Genomic DNA, 17,599 nt, shown 5'->3' on the forward strand with positions numbered 1-17,599 from the left:
CCCAGAGTATGAGCTTGACATTTGGTGCTGCTTTGCTTTTCGAAGCATTTGCCAATTTGTAACTGGTGGCCAACAGGCTGAGAAACTTAGCAGAAAGTAGTGTCTGAGAAGTTAAGAAACTGCAGAAAATTTCAGGTAGAGTCGTTGGGCTGAGGGTACAAAGTTATACGTCAGGGCCTGTGGAGGAGGCTGGGCTTTCAGCTAGGATTGCTGAGGGGCTACCCTCTTGATATAAGTATCAAGTGGAAACAAACCAGCTCTCAGACTGAAGCTCGGGTTCAAATAAACTCAATCCTAGAATGGTGGTGTTTAACCTTTGCCCTAACTCTCTGCCAGAAGCAAAGGAAAATTCTTTCTGAAGGTAAAATAACACTGTGTCCAACATTCAATTTTTTTAAATTAGCAAAACAAAAGCAAACTTAGAGAAACAGAGACCAAACGGATGGTTGCCAGAGGGAAGGGTAGCAGAGAGGTGGGTGACAAGGATGAAGGGGAATATAGTCAACAATATTGTGATAAGTTTGCATGGCAGATGGTTGCTAGAATTAGTAGGGTGACCACACTGTAACGTATAAAAATGAAGAATACTTATGTTGTACACCTGAATCTACTATAACTAAGATATAATATTGTATGCCCAAAATACTTAAAATCAAATAAATATATTAAAAGAGAGGAAAGAAATAAAGCCAAATGACCTTAAACAACAACAGAAAGACCCCTCAAAAAGACATTAATCAAGAGAAAAAAAATTATAGGCTTCCATTCTAAGATGGTGGCATAGGAAGACCCTGAACTCACCTCCTCCCGAAAACATTTAATTTACACCTACAGACAGAGCAGTTCCCCCCGAAGAACTGAGGTCTGACTGAACAGCTTCTGTACAACAAACAAAAGACAGAGCACACAGAAACATCTCCCTGCCACTTCCAGATGTGGGACTTGCCCCCTGGGACTCCCCTCAGCTCAAACCCTCCTTAGTTACAACTTCCACCCAGGTGTGGCTTGTCCTAGGACTTCCTGAAGACCACACGGGCTTCAGATACATCTGGAGGCTTACCTCTGGAAAGTCCTACAGCTCGCACCTGTTCTATCTTCAGCTTCAGGTCCCAGTGTGGCTTGCCATAACGACCAGTCGCTATGATACCCACTGTGACATAGTCTGCCCCAGGGGGTGGGGTTGACCGGCCAACCTTGCGGCCCCTCCCGACAGCCAGCTTGCCCCTGGTTGGACTCTCCAGATCAAGAACTGGCCTCCGGCAAAATGCTCCCTTCCTTCCCTGGCCAGCCCTGCCCTCAGTCAGCCCGCCCCAACATGATAGGCCCGCAGCCCCTCCTCCCGGCTGTCCATCCCGAATTGCACCCCCCCTACCCGAATAGGGGGTAGGGCTGGTTGGCCAACCTCCCGCAGCCCCTCCTCCCAGCTGACCTCATCCCTGATGGCCAACAGCCCCCCCCCCCTAGCACCCCCTCCCCCAGATTTGTCCCCTCCACCCCATCAAGGGCAGGACCAGCTGGCCAACCACCCATGGACCCTCCCCCAGGCTGCTGGCCCCCCATCGGCACCCCTCACCCCATTTGCGGCTGGGGCCAGCCGACCCACTGTCCACAGCCCCTTCCCATGACTGGCCCTACCCCCAATCGGCTCCCCAATCCCAACTGGGGGTGGGGCCCGCCAGCCAACTGCCCAAGGCCCATTCCTCCAGCTGGCCTGGTCCTGATCAGCCAGCCAACCTCCCGCTATCTCCGCATCCTGATAGGCCCAGCCCCCATCCGCCCTGATTGGGGCCAGGCCGCCAGACCCCACCTGTGCACGAATTTGTGCACTGGGCCTCTAGTGGATATATTATATAGGAAGGATGTATGAAGCATATGCAAGCTGAAATAAAGCTGGTATAGGTATACTACTCTGAAGTGAAGTTTTAAGACAAGAGTATAACTAGAAAATAGAATATTTCATAACAATAAAACTTACCTAATATTTTTAAAGAATGTTTTTATTAATTTTTAGAGAGGAAGGGAGAGGGAGAGAAAGAAACATCAATTGGTTTCCCCCTGCACACCTCCCTACTTGGTGAATATCATATACTCTTAAGTGTCATGTAATACAAATATTTTCATATGTCTCGGAGATTTAAAACTATGAAAAACCATTCCTGGGGTGGACCTGGCTGGCAGGCCATAGTTTGTGGACACCTGGTTCAGATGATCACATAGGCTACCCTGAAAAAGGAAGTACAATAAGTGCTGGGTCATTTCAGGCCCATTTTCCAAGGTCCAGAATGTTCATATTGATTTTTGAATATTCAAGGTCTGTGGATATCATGCTATATGTCTTTTATATCTCTGCCACTAATAGATGCTAATGCAAAAAGACTATTTGCAAATTATAGCTAATCCATATTTTTGGTGACCTTTTTGTGTTCCGTGTGGTGTTAATTTTAGTCTTTCAGGAAAAGATATCTTGGGAATAGAAAATAATTTATATTAGGGATAACCCTCTTTATTTTATAAACTTTTAAATGCAAAGAGGTGATATCTCTCAGTATGTAGGCTAGACCTATAGACCTCTGGCTAGATAATGATTTAAATAGGAATAGGTGATCTATTAGAAAACATGCTTTTAGCCGAAACCGGTTTGGCTCAATGGATAGAGCGTCGGCTTGGGGACTGAAGGGTCTCGGGTTCGATTCCGGTCAAGGGCATGTGCCTTGGTTGCGGGCATATCCCCAGTAGGGGGTGTGCAAGAGGCAGCTGATCGATGACTCTCATCGATGTTTCTAACTCTCTATCTCTCTCTCCCTTCCTCTCTGTACAAAATCAATAAAATATATTTAAAAACAAAACAAAAACAACAAAAACAACAACAACATGCTTTTAGACAATTTCCATGTGGAGCTTCAAATGTACATAGAAGATTCATGAACCTAAATGGGAATGTTGAGGCCGTAACGCTCCCTTAAGGCTCATAATGCTTACGATATACCTTGGGCTACAAATGAGTTACATTTGAAGAGTAAGGATGCAGCTTTCTGACAATGATTGTTCACTTTTACACATAAAAAGGGAAGGACTAGTAAACTTATTTCTCTCCTTCCCTTATTTTAGGTTCTTATCCTTTTCACATAAAATCCCTTAGGGGTTAGGGTTAGCCTTTCTGTAGAAAGATTTGGACTAGGAGTTCAAAACAACACGAAGACTTTCTTTATATTGTTACCGATTGACCTGAGACTAAATGCTGAAACAGGTATGATTAAAAAAAAAAAAAAAAAAAGTTTAGAAGATGGCTTTGATGATTGTGTATTAATTGTCAAAGCAGTAGAAATTACACAACAATGTGATATATTGAAAAAGTCTGCCAGACACTATTAAATATTCAATCTCTTCCATTCTTATCTCGGCTAGAAAAAGATTGGGACTATAGACATAAAAAAAATAAATAAATAAAGACATGAAGGAGATATATCCTACTGGAGTGAGTAGTAGCAGAGGTGAGAAGGTGGAGATAAAGAGGAAAAGTCAATACGATCTAAAAATTGTTGTAATTAAATTTCAGATACTGCGATGTCAGCATGCATAGATTTTGGGGAAAATAATAAAACCTTATCTCAATATACTAACATGCCTACTCAATTTGACATAACAAAATACAAATAACAAATAACAGAAGGTTCATAGTTTTGTAGAAATTAGAATTTTTTTCATGATCAGTGAAAGCACAACTTAATTGATAGAAAGTTAGAATTTAAATAATAAACTCAATCCAAAGACAAATGACCTAGTGTCATCCTATATAATAAAAACCTAATATGCAAATCGACTGAACAGTGGAATGACCAGTCGCTATGATACGCACAGGCAGACACTCAACGCAGGAGCTGCCTCCAGCCCCAAACGCCAGGCCAGCCACGGTGAATGCCAGCGCCCTCCGCCCCAGGCGCCCTGCGTAAGGAGGTGACCGGCGGTGGCGGCGGCGGGGGACAGGGTGGTGAGCAGGCAGCACCAGGCTGGCCAAGGCAGGTGCTAGTGCCTCCCCCACCCCCACTGCCCGGCCGGTCACCCCACAGACCAGCCCTGATTGCCGGCCAGGCCTCTAGTGAATTCATATTTAACATTCATTAAAGCATCAAAGCTTAATTTAAACTACAAAATGTCTTCATTGTGCAGAAGACTCAGATAAAAGAGCCTTCCAGTTTTTGTTGTTTTCAAGAAGCTTTTGTTTTGTTTCTTTGACAATGAACACACTGAGAAACCAGGAAAGGAACCCCACCTTTTTTGTTCATGTGATCTCACTGTGACATTGTGGTGAAAGATCTTATAAAATAAGAACCTAATATAGAGCACAAGGATCTGTAAAAAAAAAACCAAACAACTAGTAGATTTTACTGTTTGTAGCTAATAAATGGGAGGACTAAAGTGTATGTGAATTTATAACCTCTTTGGTCTACTTTACACAGTGGTCACTTTAAAAATACAAGTGAGAACATTCAGAATTTGTTACTTTGCACTAAAATCTAAGGGACAGACAGCCCGTTCCAGATGCATGGGAAATGTTTTACCCCATGTCCTGGCTTCTGTAGCTGTACTTCAGAGAACGGATTAGAAAGACATTTAAGCTTATTAGATGGAAAGGTGTCATCTCCTCACATCAAGGTACACGAGGAGAAAAGTTCAAGAATTATAAATTCTTAGAAAACACAAAAAATCCATTGGGCTCTGGCAGGGAAAATGTCAACAAGTCAAAAAAGACTGGATGGCTATTGACCACTTTCGTGAAGGCAAGGCTGCAAGCCAGGATGGAATAATGCTTCCCCACCATGCGTCTCAGGCACAAATGACACTAATCCTTTTTAATGGTCACAAAAGCTGACAACTTACTCAGCCTTAGAACTGAAGGCACAAAATCATCTCTGGCAATGACTCACCATAAACAGGTCTCGGGCACCGATGTCAACAGCTAACAGAAATGCCTTTTCGAATCTCTGGTACCTGTAAGGAAGAAATGTTATCTGTTAGTTGCAAGGAAAGAGCCATCTGTTTAATGTATTTATGTGATATTGTTTTTGTTCTTCTGGTGGCAAAAATATTTTCAAACCGTGGAGCCTTTGTCCACTGGGGCCTTTGGTGTGTGAAAGGATGGTGTGCTAAGGAGGCCCGGGCCTGTGGAGGCCCTTCAGGGCCACTTTCGAGAACAAGCATAACCTTAACTGGAGTGAGAGCTGCTGAACAGAGAAAAGATAGCTTAGGAAATACTTTTTTCATAACTTTTTACTATATTGTGCCTTGTAAAAGTCTGAGAACTTGGAGACTATGGCAGGACAAGAGTAATTAACACTTTAATTGTACTTTGTGTTCCTAAATTAGAAGTTGACAAGTCAAATACTGCATTATAACAAGAGTCATTTGTGAGTTTTAAAAAAATACATCTTAGGCTGCTGTAAAATGACAATAGAAGTGGTTTCAAACTGGTTTTAAAAAATAATTTTCTACACTCTTCGATCATTCTTTTTCCCTAGAGTATAATTTTGAGAATTTTCTTTAATTTTAGGCTAAGATAAATGAGAAGAAACTGCAATTTAAATCAGTTAGCTTTATAGAAAGTTTAAGATCTTGAGGGAAATGTCATGAAAACATACAGTTGATGAACAACTCGGGGGTTAGGGATGCCAACCCCCAGAGAGTCAAAAACCCACCTCTAACTTCGATTTCCCCAAAGCTTACTACAGTTGGGCCTTGTTATCCATGAGAAGACTGGTTTCAGGACACCCTGCAATACCAAAATCTGCAGATGCTCCTGTGTTATATAAAATGGGGTCATGCATATAGTCAGCCCTCCACACCTGCAGATTCCCAACCATGGACAGAAAATATTGTTTTCAATCAGCAGTTTGTTAAATCTAAGGATGTAAAACCCATGGAGGACCCACTGTATTTATTGAAAAAAAATTTGCATATAAGTGGACCCCTGTGGTTCGAAGCCATATTGTTTAAGGATCAACTCTGCGCAGGGTTTTGGAAGGGAAGATCTTTATTTTGCACGAAGGCTGAGACTTCCATCGGTAAAACTGTCAGTTTTCCTGACTCTAGAAATAAGCAGGTAAATTACCAGGTTCTCTGTTCTCTATTTTATCAGATTTCAAATAAAACATATAAGAAGTATGGAATATTAACAGATTACATAAATTTTATTAGTAAAATAGCTAAATTAATTACAATTCAAGCAAGCAAGGCTTATCTTATAACATATGAGCTGGACCATAAACACTTCAGTTTCCATGTTATGTTTGAGGACTGCTATCTCTTCCTGGCCCTTCTTACTAGTTTCTCCAGCATTTACCTGAATACCTTTCAACTACAGGAGATCAGAAGGCAATTGTGTTTCTTTTTGTTCCTGGAAGCTCCCGGTTCCTTATAAACCCAGTGCAGGTGGGATGTAATGAGGCAGAGGATAGAGGATAGAGGGTGAGCAAGTTTTACTACTTTCCCATACATTCACTGCCATTTTGCATTTACTCCCACCCCAGTGAAACTTTCCTGACAACAGTAATCATCCCTCTTCTAATGATAAACGTAAAGTTCACTTCTTACTGTGCATGCCCTTGGGCCGCCTCTGATCCTCCTTGAAAGCCTCTCTCTCCTGCATTTGGAGGTGCTATGCTTTGTTTTCTCATTTCTTAGATTTCATCTTCTTCATCCTCTTTCCTAGTTCATTTTTCTCTGCCTACTCCATGAGTTGGCAAACTATGGCCCTCTTTAACTTATATTTACTCAGTCCAGTCTCCCAATAGCGTTACCCACTCCCAGGGCACGGATAATTACATCAGCGAGTCACAAATCTCGAAGATCCATTTCTCCACTGAACTACAAACTCTTGTTTGCAGGCAGTTAAAATTAATCATGGCTATCATGTCCACTGGTACATCAATTTGGCAACCACATGTATGACTCGTTGAAATTCAAGAGATTGAACTTAAGGGGGACAAGTTAGGATGCACTCTTCATTCTAGGTGAGAGGTAATGATAAACATTATGATAAAAATGAAAGAAATAGCATTGGTATGTGGCCGCATGGTTAATCAGAAGTACCAAAAGAAGAACCCAACTAGATTGCCATAAAATATGTTAGAATATATCATAGGACTCAAAAAAAGAAAAAAGAAAAGAAAAAAGGAAATCTTCAACAAAATCCCTTGATTGAAACTAGAGTAAGGATCCCTGAGCAGAGAACAAATGGGGGTTGAGAAAGGAAGGAGGAGCTACACTGAGGGCCATCACCCTCAGGAAACTGACCTTGAACAAGTTTCAAGGTTAAAGGTGCTAAGTCTGAGTCTTCTGATTAAGGCAGGAGCAAAAATTTTCCTATGTTATTAGTGCCTCTAACTTTTGCAGAAACAATTTTAAAATTCATGTCTAGATTAAAGTACTTTTAAAAAAATATATATTTTATTGATTTTTTACAGAGAGAAGGAGAGAGGGAGAGCCAGAAACATCGATGAGAGAGAAACATCGATCAGCTGCCTCCTGCACACCCCCCACCGGGGATGCGCCCGCAACCAATGTACATGCCCTTGACCGGAATCGAACCTGGGACTTTTCAGTCCGCAGACCGATGCTCTACCACTGAGCCAAACCGGTTTCGGCTAGATTAAAGTACTTTTGATAAAAGCTCCCAGGATTACTATAAATTACAACAAATATGAGCTCACAAAGATCATCAAAACCACAAGAAAACAAGCTACCATAATGGAAAATTATAAAGTAAACAGATTTATATATCCATGGATTTCAGATAATTGAATTATTAAAGTTAGAATATAAAATAACTCAGAATATGACATTTTACTGAAAATAAACACATAACAAGAAACAATAAAAATTACCAGGTAGGTTTTTCAAAGAATAAAATAGAACTCTTACAAATGAAAATATTAATTACTGAAGTTAAATAACTTGGTACAGTTGAGAAAAATAACAAACTAAAATATATATAAATAAGGATTTACAATGTTATAGAGACAGGAGATAAAAATATAAAGAGTCTGAACAAGATAGAAATGAAAAGGTTTAACATGTCTACTCAGGGAATTCAATTAATGGCTGAGATTATATGAATCAATAAACACAAGCAGGATAAATGGAATGAAATATGTAATTATATGTTTGTAATGGAAATGCAGAACTCCAATAATAAAAATTCTTAAAAATTGCCAAAGAGAAGACAGATCACCTACAAAGGAACTTCAAATAGACTGACGCTAGACCTCTTTATGGCAACAATGGAAGGTAGAAGACAGTAGAAAAAGATCTTCAAATTATGGAGAGAAAATAAGCATCAATCCTGTATGATGTAACAGTGGAATTCTCTTACAACAATGAAAGCAAAATAAAGACCCTTCCAGATATACAAAAAAACTGTACACATTCAACCGATTTTCAATAATGGGACTACTAGGGAGCATGCTTCAGGAAAAAGGAAAATGACTTTAGGAAAAAAGTCTGAGAAGCAACTGCCTTTAAAAAAAGGATTCAGTTAATACACAGGTAGATAAATATGCACAGCACATAGACACACAAATGTTTTGATGTTTTTTAAGGTCAGACAATATTAATTAGCAATATCACGGAACCGGGCCACCTGGCTTCAAAACTTGCACCTTCTACCGTAGTGCTGCTCTGATGCTGCTAGAAAAGAATGAACTGTGTGCTCGAGGCCTATAGGTTCCTCTTCAGAGCAGGCCTCTGGTTCTTGGGTTTTCTGAGTTCAAGATAAGCAATGCCATGTTGCATTCACTGAAAAGGAATGATCAAATCCTACTTCCATGTTTGGTTCCATATCAGAGAGGAGATCAGCCAGCTCCCTGTTGACTGCTACAGTATGTTAGGAACCCCAAATTCCATCATTCTGAACCCTACAAGTTTAGAACTAATGTCATTCAAAAGTTATCACAAGTACATTTTCTCTTAAAGGGTTCTTACAAAATACCTCTAATGCTTGAAGTTCTGTGTTAGGAATCAAAGGGTTGGAAAATTGTTGGTATTAGTCCTTGATCTTAGGCAACTCAGTCTAGTAGGAGAGACAGCCATAAATAGTGATAACAACTATCACTTATTAAGTACTAAAATTTTATTTTCCTAAAATTTTACCATTTTAATTAATTTGAAACCCAACTAAAATTTCCTTCTACTTTGTATTGTGTGCCAAATTAACCACTGGATATAACTATTTTCTACCATATCTTTTTCTCTATTTATAGACTATTTTTAAAGATAAACCATTTCTGATTAGCTTATTACTGTTCAAAATAAGATATGAAAAAATGAAAGTTTTTTATTTGTTTTTCATTTTTTTGTTTTCAAAAATAAAGGTTTTATTAGGTTTTTTCATTAATCAATAAATACTGAGTGGTAGTTAGAAGCCTCTGGAAAGAAAACTTGAAGTTGGTTCTCTCCTTTTATCCCCCATATAAAAGATATATAAACGTACACTAAAAGGACACATTTGAAGTCATTTGGCTTAGGAATAAACAGGTCTATTTTCATCCTTTGAAGGGAAGGAGTATGTTTGGAAAGAGGAAGGCTCATAAAAATGGTGACTGAGCGGATCACCTGTGTGCCCGGGGGTTGCTCACTCACAGAGGCGCTCCTCTCTGTTCCACAACAGCAGGGGCTTGTGTTTGAGTTGTGAGCTCTCCTGGATCACACTCAGGGACTAGGCTAGATCAGCGGTCGGCAAAATCATTAGTCAACAGAGCCAAACATCAACAGTACAAGGATTGACATTTCTTTTGAGAACCAATTTTTTTAAACTTAAACTTCTTCTAACGCCACTTCTTCAAAATAGACTCGCCCAGGCCGTGGTATTTTGTGGAAGAGCCACACTCAAGGGGCCAAAGAGCCACATGTGGCTCATGAGCCGCAGTTTGCTGAGAACGGGGCTAGATCCCTGCCATTCTTTTTCTAAAGGCGGAAATGCAGGAATTTAAAGGTAGACGATTCTCTTCCCTTAACACTGTGTGCTTCTGCTTTGTTCACGCTTCTTTTCTGACAGCTCTATCTACCTCCTTTTCTAACAGCTCTATCTACCGTATCTCTCACCAGTCCCTGGTGGGTATGGGTTTGATGCTTACACTGGGAGGAGCTGCTCTGAGGTCTGGCCTCTTCCTTTGCAGAGCCCAGAACGGGGTGTGCTGAGGAGGAGGGGCTGTGGTGGAATGGGTACAGCTCTGCCTGCCTGATTCATTTTGGACCTAAACTGGACTCTATTTTATGTCGGGAAGTGTGAAGGCTTTAGAAACCTCCTGGCAATTCACAGGCATTGTTGAGGCATAATAAGGCAAGTTATAAGCTTCTATGATGCTGTTTACCTAACAAATTCAAATCGTCAATCTACATACTCTTTTAGACCTTTCCTTTCTCCTGGTCCCAAGCCCAAAATTTGGTTAAATAATAAAAACTGTTTTGAAACAATATAAAATGCTAAATCTCTTTATTTAGTTTAAAAAGGTGTTGGAACAGTGTTAAATATGCAACACTTTTCTTATAGATAAAAACAATATAATTTCTTCTATCCAACTTTATGGGATTACAGTGACAAGTAAGTTAATATATGGAAATAAATCTGCTTCAGACATTAATATGAAGCCATTTTCAATGTTTACTGCTGATACATTTTGAATGGTATTATAACTCAGTAGTAAAACAATATACAAACTGAGTAGATGTTTAGTTATATCATGAAATGAATAAATTTGAGGAGTCACAGAAAGCTATACTTGAAAATATAACCGCTGCAAGGTATAATAGAATGCCATTTAATATTCTGATTTAATCTGAGCTCAAAAGCAAAGAGGAAAGGAGCCTAGCAGCAGTGTCTCCTGCAGTAAAGAAGGCTGCTGAGCATAGCCTCCTGCTACGGTTTGAATGCTGCCCACCCCTCCCATTCATGTTTAAAACCTAATTCCCAACATTATGGAGTTAAGACCATCATGAGAGCAGAGCCTGGTGAGTGGGATTAATATGAAAGAGGCTCCCTCACCCCTTCTACCAGGTGTGGACACAGAGAACCAGGAAGAGGGTCCTCACCAGAATGTGACCTTTCTGGTACCTTGAGCTTGGACTTTCCACCCTCCAAACCATGAGAAATACATTTCGGCTGTTTACACCACCCAATCTGTGGTATTTTGTTACAGCGGCCCAAACGGACTAAGACAACCTCTGCCTGCCATACCCTTTCCCTAGCCTCCATCAAGTCCAGTGACACACACAGGAGCTCCGGGCCTTGGGAGCTTGTGTTCCTTACAAATAAGTTGAATCTGACACGAATATACTGATTCCTGCTACATCTGCATCCTAGCGTACCAGCTCTTTCTAATGAAAATTGGTGAAGTACTTCTCTCTGCAAAAATAATTTAAAGCATTCATTTAATATTTCAGTTCTGCTCCTATTTTACATGGATTTTTAAAAATTACCATTCATAATTTTTATTTGTGGACTACTTTACAGATGTAAAAATTTCCCCAGGAATTGCTTTATTGAATACGGTACTCCCGAGATATGAAAGGAAGATGGCTTCACTTCCCATTTTACAGATGAGAGCTTTTCGAAGATCTCTTAGTGTTTGGTAGAAAGTCATATTCCTTAAGTTCCACATGTAAGTGAAATCCTATGGTGCCTGTCTTTCTCTGACTGGCTTATTTCACTTAGCAATAATACTTTCTGAGTCCACCCGTGCTGTCATACAGGGTGACATTTTCTCCCTTTTGTTGGTAGAGTAGTATTCCGTTATGTGACTCTACCATGGCTATTATCTACTCATCTACTGACGGATTCTTGGGCTGCTTCCAACGTGTGGGATTTAATGAACAAACTGAACTACCAGGCAAATAAAGAGACTCATAGAGTAGAGAGCAGGCAGACAGCTCTGGGGGCAGTGGGGTTGTGGGTGTTGGGAAATGGTGGAGGGATTGGACAACAAAGAAAATAAAAAGAGAGAGAGAGAACTCATGGGCATGGATAGCAGTGTGGTAATTTCCGGGGTGGGGAGGATGCATGGGTAGAGGAGGAAGAGGGCATAGAGGGGATAAATGGTGATTGGAGCTTCGGGCAAAGTCACATTCCTTTACTCCAATTAACTTTTGTTTGTTTTTAATCCTTACCCAAGGATTTTTTTCCATTGATTTTTCGAGAGAGTGGAAAAGAGAGGAAAAGACAGAAACATCTATACGAGAGAGACACATCAATTGGTTGCCTCCTGCGTGAGCTCTGACCAGGAATCATACCCAGGACCCTTTGGTCCGCAGGCCGATGCCCTATCCACTGAGCCAAACCGGCTAGGGCTACTCCAATTAACTTATAATTCCACCACAAACAGTTTAGATACAATGCAAGTTCAATCCATCACTTTGTAGGTTACAACTCATTAAAAACAAACAAACAAACAAACAAAAAAACAACAACAGAAAGTTCTATATGGTCTACCTCAGTCTCTTAGAGCCACTTTCCAGACCCTGAGAAAAGCCCTTGTTCTGACAGAGCACTCAGCTTTAACATACCAGTACTCCTCATCTTCTCCCTGGGAGTGGCTACATCTCTTATCCCCTTTCTTCATTCTGCCCATCATCTTTATCCCATCTCTTCCTTCTTTTTTATAATTTCCATCTCTCTTCTGCCTCCTTTTCCCCCTTCTCCCTCCCTTCTACATTTATATATCAATACTATCTCCTCAATGTTGGAATCTTAGCATAATCTGAGCACATCATTCTGGCTCCTGCATCTACATTTAAACATCAACAGCGCCATTAAAAGATATTGCAGTATTTCTCTCATGCTTACAAAATAAAAATTTTCATTTCCAAAGCACAGCCACAAACTTTAAAAATGTATATTTTCAAACAATCCAAACAAAAATGTATATTTTCAAACAAACACAAAAAGATATTTCACCAGAGCATACAGATGGAAAATAAACACATGAAAAGATCCTCAACATCATTGGCCATTAGAAAAATGCAAATAAAACCACAATGAAATATCAGCACACATCTTTATAAATAGCTAAAATTAAAAATAGTGTAAATGCTGGCAAGGATGAGGAGAAACTGGATCTTTTATACATTGCTGATGGGAATGCAAAGCGACACAGCCACTATAAAAATAGTATAGCAGCTTATATAGTACTAAACTCACACTATTAGCATATGACAGCAAGCACACTCCTGGGCATTTATCAGAGAGAAAAACTCACATCTGCATGAAAACCTGCATGAATGTTCACACAAGCTTTATATGTAATAGTCACATCCAAATAACCAAAATGCCTCTTGATAAGTAAAATTCATGATTTTTAAAATTGTACTTGTAGAATAACACTTGTTTGTAGAGTCAGTTTGGCAGCTTTATGATGCCTCCTGCATGAGCTCTGACCTGCACCCTCTCATAATCCGGGACCCCTCAGGGGATGCTGGACTGTTGGTTTCGATGCAACCCTCACAGGCCAGACTGAGGGACCCCACCAGTGCATGAATCCGTGCACCTGACCTCTATTATGTATGTAAGATCTTTAGTTAATCTCTTCCCGCCCTCCCTCCTTCCCTCTGATTCATCAGTCTGTTCCATGTTACCATGCCTGTGCATTGAGCATCTGCCCCCTGGTGGTCATTATGTGTCATAGCTACCGCCCAGTCACTTAGGCTTTTATATATATAAATGTAAAAAGTGGTATCCATTCAAACATTTCCCCCCAAACAATGCTAAACAAATCAAGTTTTGCATCAAACTAAAGGGCAAATAATGGAAGTTTGTGTCTTCGTGCAACTTCTGAGTTATGAACTAGTTATCTGGAGAAATTTAAGCACTTGATATCTTATGGTTAGAGTCTCAACTATTAGATGATGTCAGTATATTTTTGTAATCATCAAAAGATAATCAAGAAAACTACTTTTCCTGCCTTATTTAAACCCTTATTGCCTTTCATTTTTTTATTTTCTAAATTCTTTCCATTTATTCCAACAAGAAAAATGCTTTAATTGCCACAATATGCCAAGCATACAGATTTCAGTTTTTTATTCTATTTTAATTATGGACTTAATACACATATATGTTCTTTTCAATATTCAACAATGAAGATACAGCAAAAATACTTTCAGAACCACCTCCAAGTCCCAAGCCCAGGTATAATCTGATGTGAACACTTTTATTATTATTATGAATTGTGACTTTTCCTACGTTCCAATTACATATTAAGCTTAAAAATAAAGTATTTAAAAACATAATAGTTTTAACAGGGGTTCCCCTAGAAATCTATATCCAGTGAGCAAACCTCCATTATTTCTTCCTCTCAAGGAAAAACTTTCCGTTTTAATAACCTCTTACTATTTAGCAGCTTCTCAATAGTCGGTGTTTATCTCTGAACACAAGCACAGTACAGCATTCTCAGCAAGGTGCTTCGGCTAAAAACAGATGTTAATTAAAAATGCAGATAACAACCCAGACACCTGTTCTTTCACACCTCTTGTGCTCAAGCCCCGGTCTGTCAAATCCCATCCTTTATTTCAATAATTCTCTGTAACCTCTCTTCCATTCCAGCTGTAGGTCTTTCACTGTATTGATCATTTAAACTGTTCTACTGGGCGAACCTATCAGGATGACTACACAGTCAGCTCAGGGAACCGGATGTGCTGCACTCTAAGGATAACTGTCAATTGTCCGGATTTGATACCTAAACAGCTTTAACTATGGGAACACGAGTTTAGTCAATCAGTTAAAATTGTGTATGTCCCTCTTCCATCTCTTGCAGATCTCAATAGTGTGTGCTCATGGCAGGGGAAGATGAAGGAAAGGCAGGCATGTATCCAGCACTGAGAAAGGCCAGGTCAGAATTTATAGTGACCTGCACTGTGATTATCTCAACTATACCTTTTTTTGTTTTGTTTTGTTAATCCTCACCCAAGGATGTTTTTCCAATTGATTTTTTAGAGAGAGTAGAAGGGAGGGAGGGGGAGAGAGAGAAACACTGAATTGAGAGACACATCAGTTGGTCGCCTCCTGCATGGGCCCTGTCCAGGGCCGGGAACCCAGATACATGTCCTTGACAGGCATCGAACCCACGATCCGCTGGTCTGTCGGCTGATGCTGTAACCACTGAGAACCCACACAGGGCTGAAGTCTATCTTGATTTTCAGGATGTCTGTTCTGCCTGCTGCTGTTTCTATTTTATTTAATTGAAGGGTTTAAACCATTTAGATATAATGTGATTTCTAATACATTTTTATTTTAAATCTACCACATTACTATTTATTTTCCATTTGTCCCATGTATTATTTTTTCCTGCTTTCCTGGCATTCTTTTGGATCAAACATATTCTAAGATTCTATTCTATATCCTTGAATATTATCAATATTTTTCTCCTCTTCTACTCTAGGAATGAACCTAAGGTTTTAAATGTCACTGAAAGAATTATGGGTGGGGCAAAAGTTGTTCATATGGTAAATAATACAATCAATAAATAATAATACAAGAATAAACTCTGTGTTTCGCATACTTACAACTGTAAATCTACTTTTGCCACACTCTGTATTTTACCAGACAGAAGGAGACATTTATTGGATGAAACAAAAACATTTCCCAGTAACCACCTGCTAGCATTTTATCTATGCAGAACTATTTATTAAACTGACTTGCTGCTCCACATGCTCACAAGGCAAAATTCTCAAACAACACAAAAATGCTTTTTCCCTAGCAAGTCTGACTAATGCCTTATTTGAAAAAAAAAAAAAATTAATCTAATCTAATGTTGTATGACTCATTCTCAATGCACCATTTTAAAATTAACACTGTAATTTTGAATGTTTATAATATTTTCGCCAAAATTAGATTTTACATATTGATCAAAGTTTGACCTACACTGATGACACACCTGAGAATGAGAAAGAAAAGAGCTGCGATTTCCTATCAAGCTACATGATCTAAAAAAATCTATGGACTCTACCATATATCATCACAGCAATCTGGCACATCACAATGAAAGAGGAAGGGAGAAGTGTGAAGACCCATGCTTTGGGTGACATTGAAGACAGTAACAATGATAGTGATCATACATGAAAGGAACTTGTAGCTTCAGATAAATCTTCTTGAATGCTTACACCTGGTAGAGAATTCATACGTAGGCCTGTGGGCTCCTTAAATGCAGACTGCCTTAAGACAGCTATGACCTATTAGAGAAACCCTTCAGGCCTCCGGGAAGTTATAGAAGGACTGTGTTTAGGTGAAGTTCTAGACAGTTTCCCTTTTCATTGAAAAGGCATTAGCAACAGTGGATGGGCTTTTAGGGTTTAAAAAAATGTATTAAGAGGCTTCTACTTCTAAGAGTGATAGAAATACCTTTTCCAATCCCTCCCTCTAAGTACAATTTTAAAACCTTGACTTGTATATAAAAAAAGCAAACATAAGAATATGAAAGGTGGAGAGAAGGCAGGCCAGCTTAGGAACCTGGGGACCCAAGGAACACCAGTTCTTTCTGCCTCATGTGTTCCAGAACTGAGATTAGAGAAGTCAGTGACCCAAACATGCCAATGGGTACAGAGAAGAAAAAGAGCCCAAACAGAAGTGTGATTTCTCTGGCCAAAGGACCAGGCAATGGACAGCACAGTAAGAGAGAAAACTTTCTGGAAATAACTGCTTTACACCAGCCAAACACCAAGCAAAACTGTGGCCTCACCCGTGCCGACAATAGCTGGTGACTTCCAACCTTGTCGGACTGTAACAGGAGTCCCACCCCCTCCCTTACCCGCCTTCCCTCAATAAGATGATGCCAGAGAAGGCTGAGTAGAAAAACAGAACTTGCATCCCTTCTAGGCAATATGGTACTGGGAATATTGGATAACCACATGTAAATGAATGAATTTGTATCACTACTTCACACCATTCTATATAATAAAAGGCTAATATGCAAATTATCCCCTCAACCAGGAATTCTACCTGGAGTTCAACCAGGGGGCAGGGCTAGCCAGCCAACCCCCCAAAGCCCCCCGCCCCCTATTTGCCCCCCAACCCCAAATGGGGGTGAAGCCAGCTGGTCAACCACCCATGGCCCCTCCTCCTGGCCGGCCAGGATCAATCGGCTCTGATTGAGGCGGGCCAGCTGGACCCCACCTGTGCATGAATTCATGCACTGAGCCTCTAGTCTATATAATAGAAGCCTAAGAGACCATTATGGCAAACAACCAGAACGACCAATTGCTATGACATGCACTGACCACCAGGGGGCAGATGCTCAATACAGGAGCTGCCACCTGGTGGTAAGTGCACTCCCACAGGGGGAGCACTGCTCAGCCACAAGCCGGGCTCACAGCTGTGGCTGAAGTGGCAGGAGTCTCTCTTGCTTCCATGGCAGCACTAAGGAGCAGTGAGCTGAGTGGTAAATAGCAGCGAGCAGGCGGGTGGTTAAGGAACAAGGGGTCCTGGACTGTGAGAGGGATGTCCAACTGTTGGCTTAGGCCCACTCCCCAGGGACATCCCCTGAGGGGTCCCAGACTGCAAGAGGGTGCAGGCTGGGCTGAGGAACCCCACTCCCAGTGCACAAATTTTATGCACCGGGCCTCT

General features: G+C 40.4%; 1 protein-coding gene across 3 annotated transcripts in view; it reads right to left on the bottom strand.

Annotated features, from left to right (window-relative positions):
- Positions 1-17,599, bottom strand: part of WDPCP (WD repeat containing planar cell polarity effector) — a 361,986-nt gene that overhangs the window by 78,931 nt on the left and 265,456 nt on the right. For all 3 annotated transcript variants that reach the window (XM_084901083.1, XM_084901081.1, XM_084901082.1), the window contains one exon: positions 4,926-4,989. In XM_084901083.1, the coding sequence (XP_084757209.1) occupies positions 4,926-4,989 (64 nt within the window). The remainder of the gene's footprint in view (positions 1-4,925; positions 4,990-17,599) is intronic.

Source organism: Pipistrellus hanaki, assembly GCF_964339955.1.
Source record: "Pipistrellus hanaki genome assembly, chromosome: 12".
Lineage (NCBI taxonomy): Eukaryota > Metazoa > Chordata > Mammalia > Chiroptera > Vespertilionidae > Pipistrellus > Pipistrellus hanaki.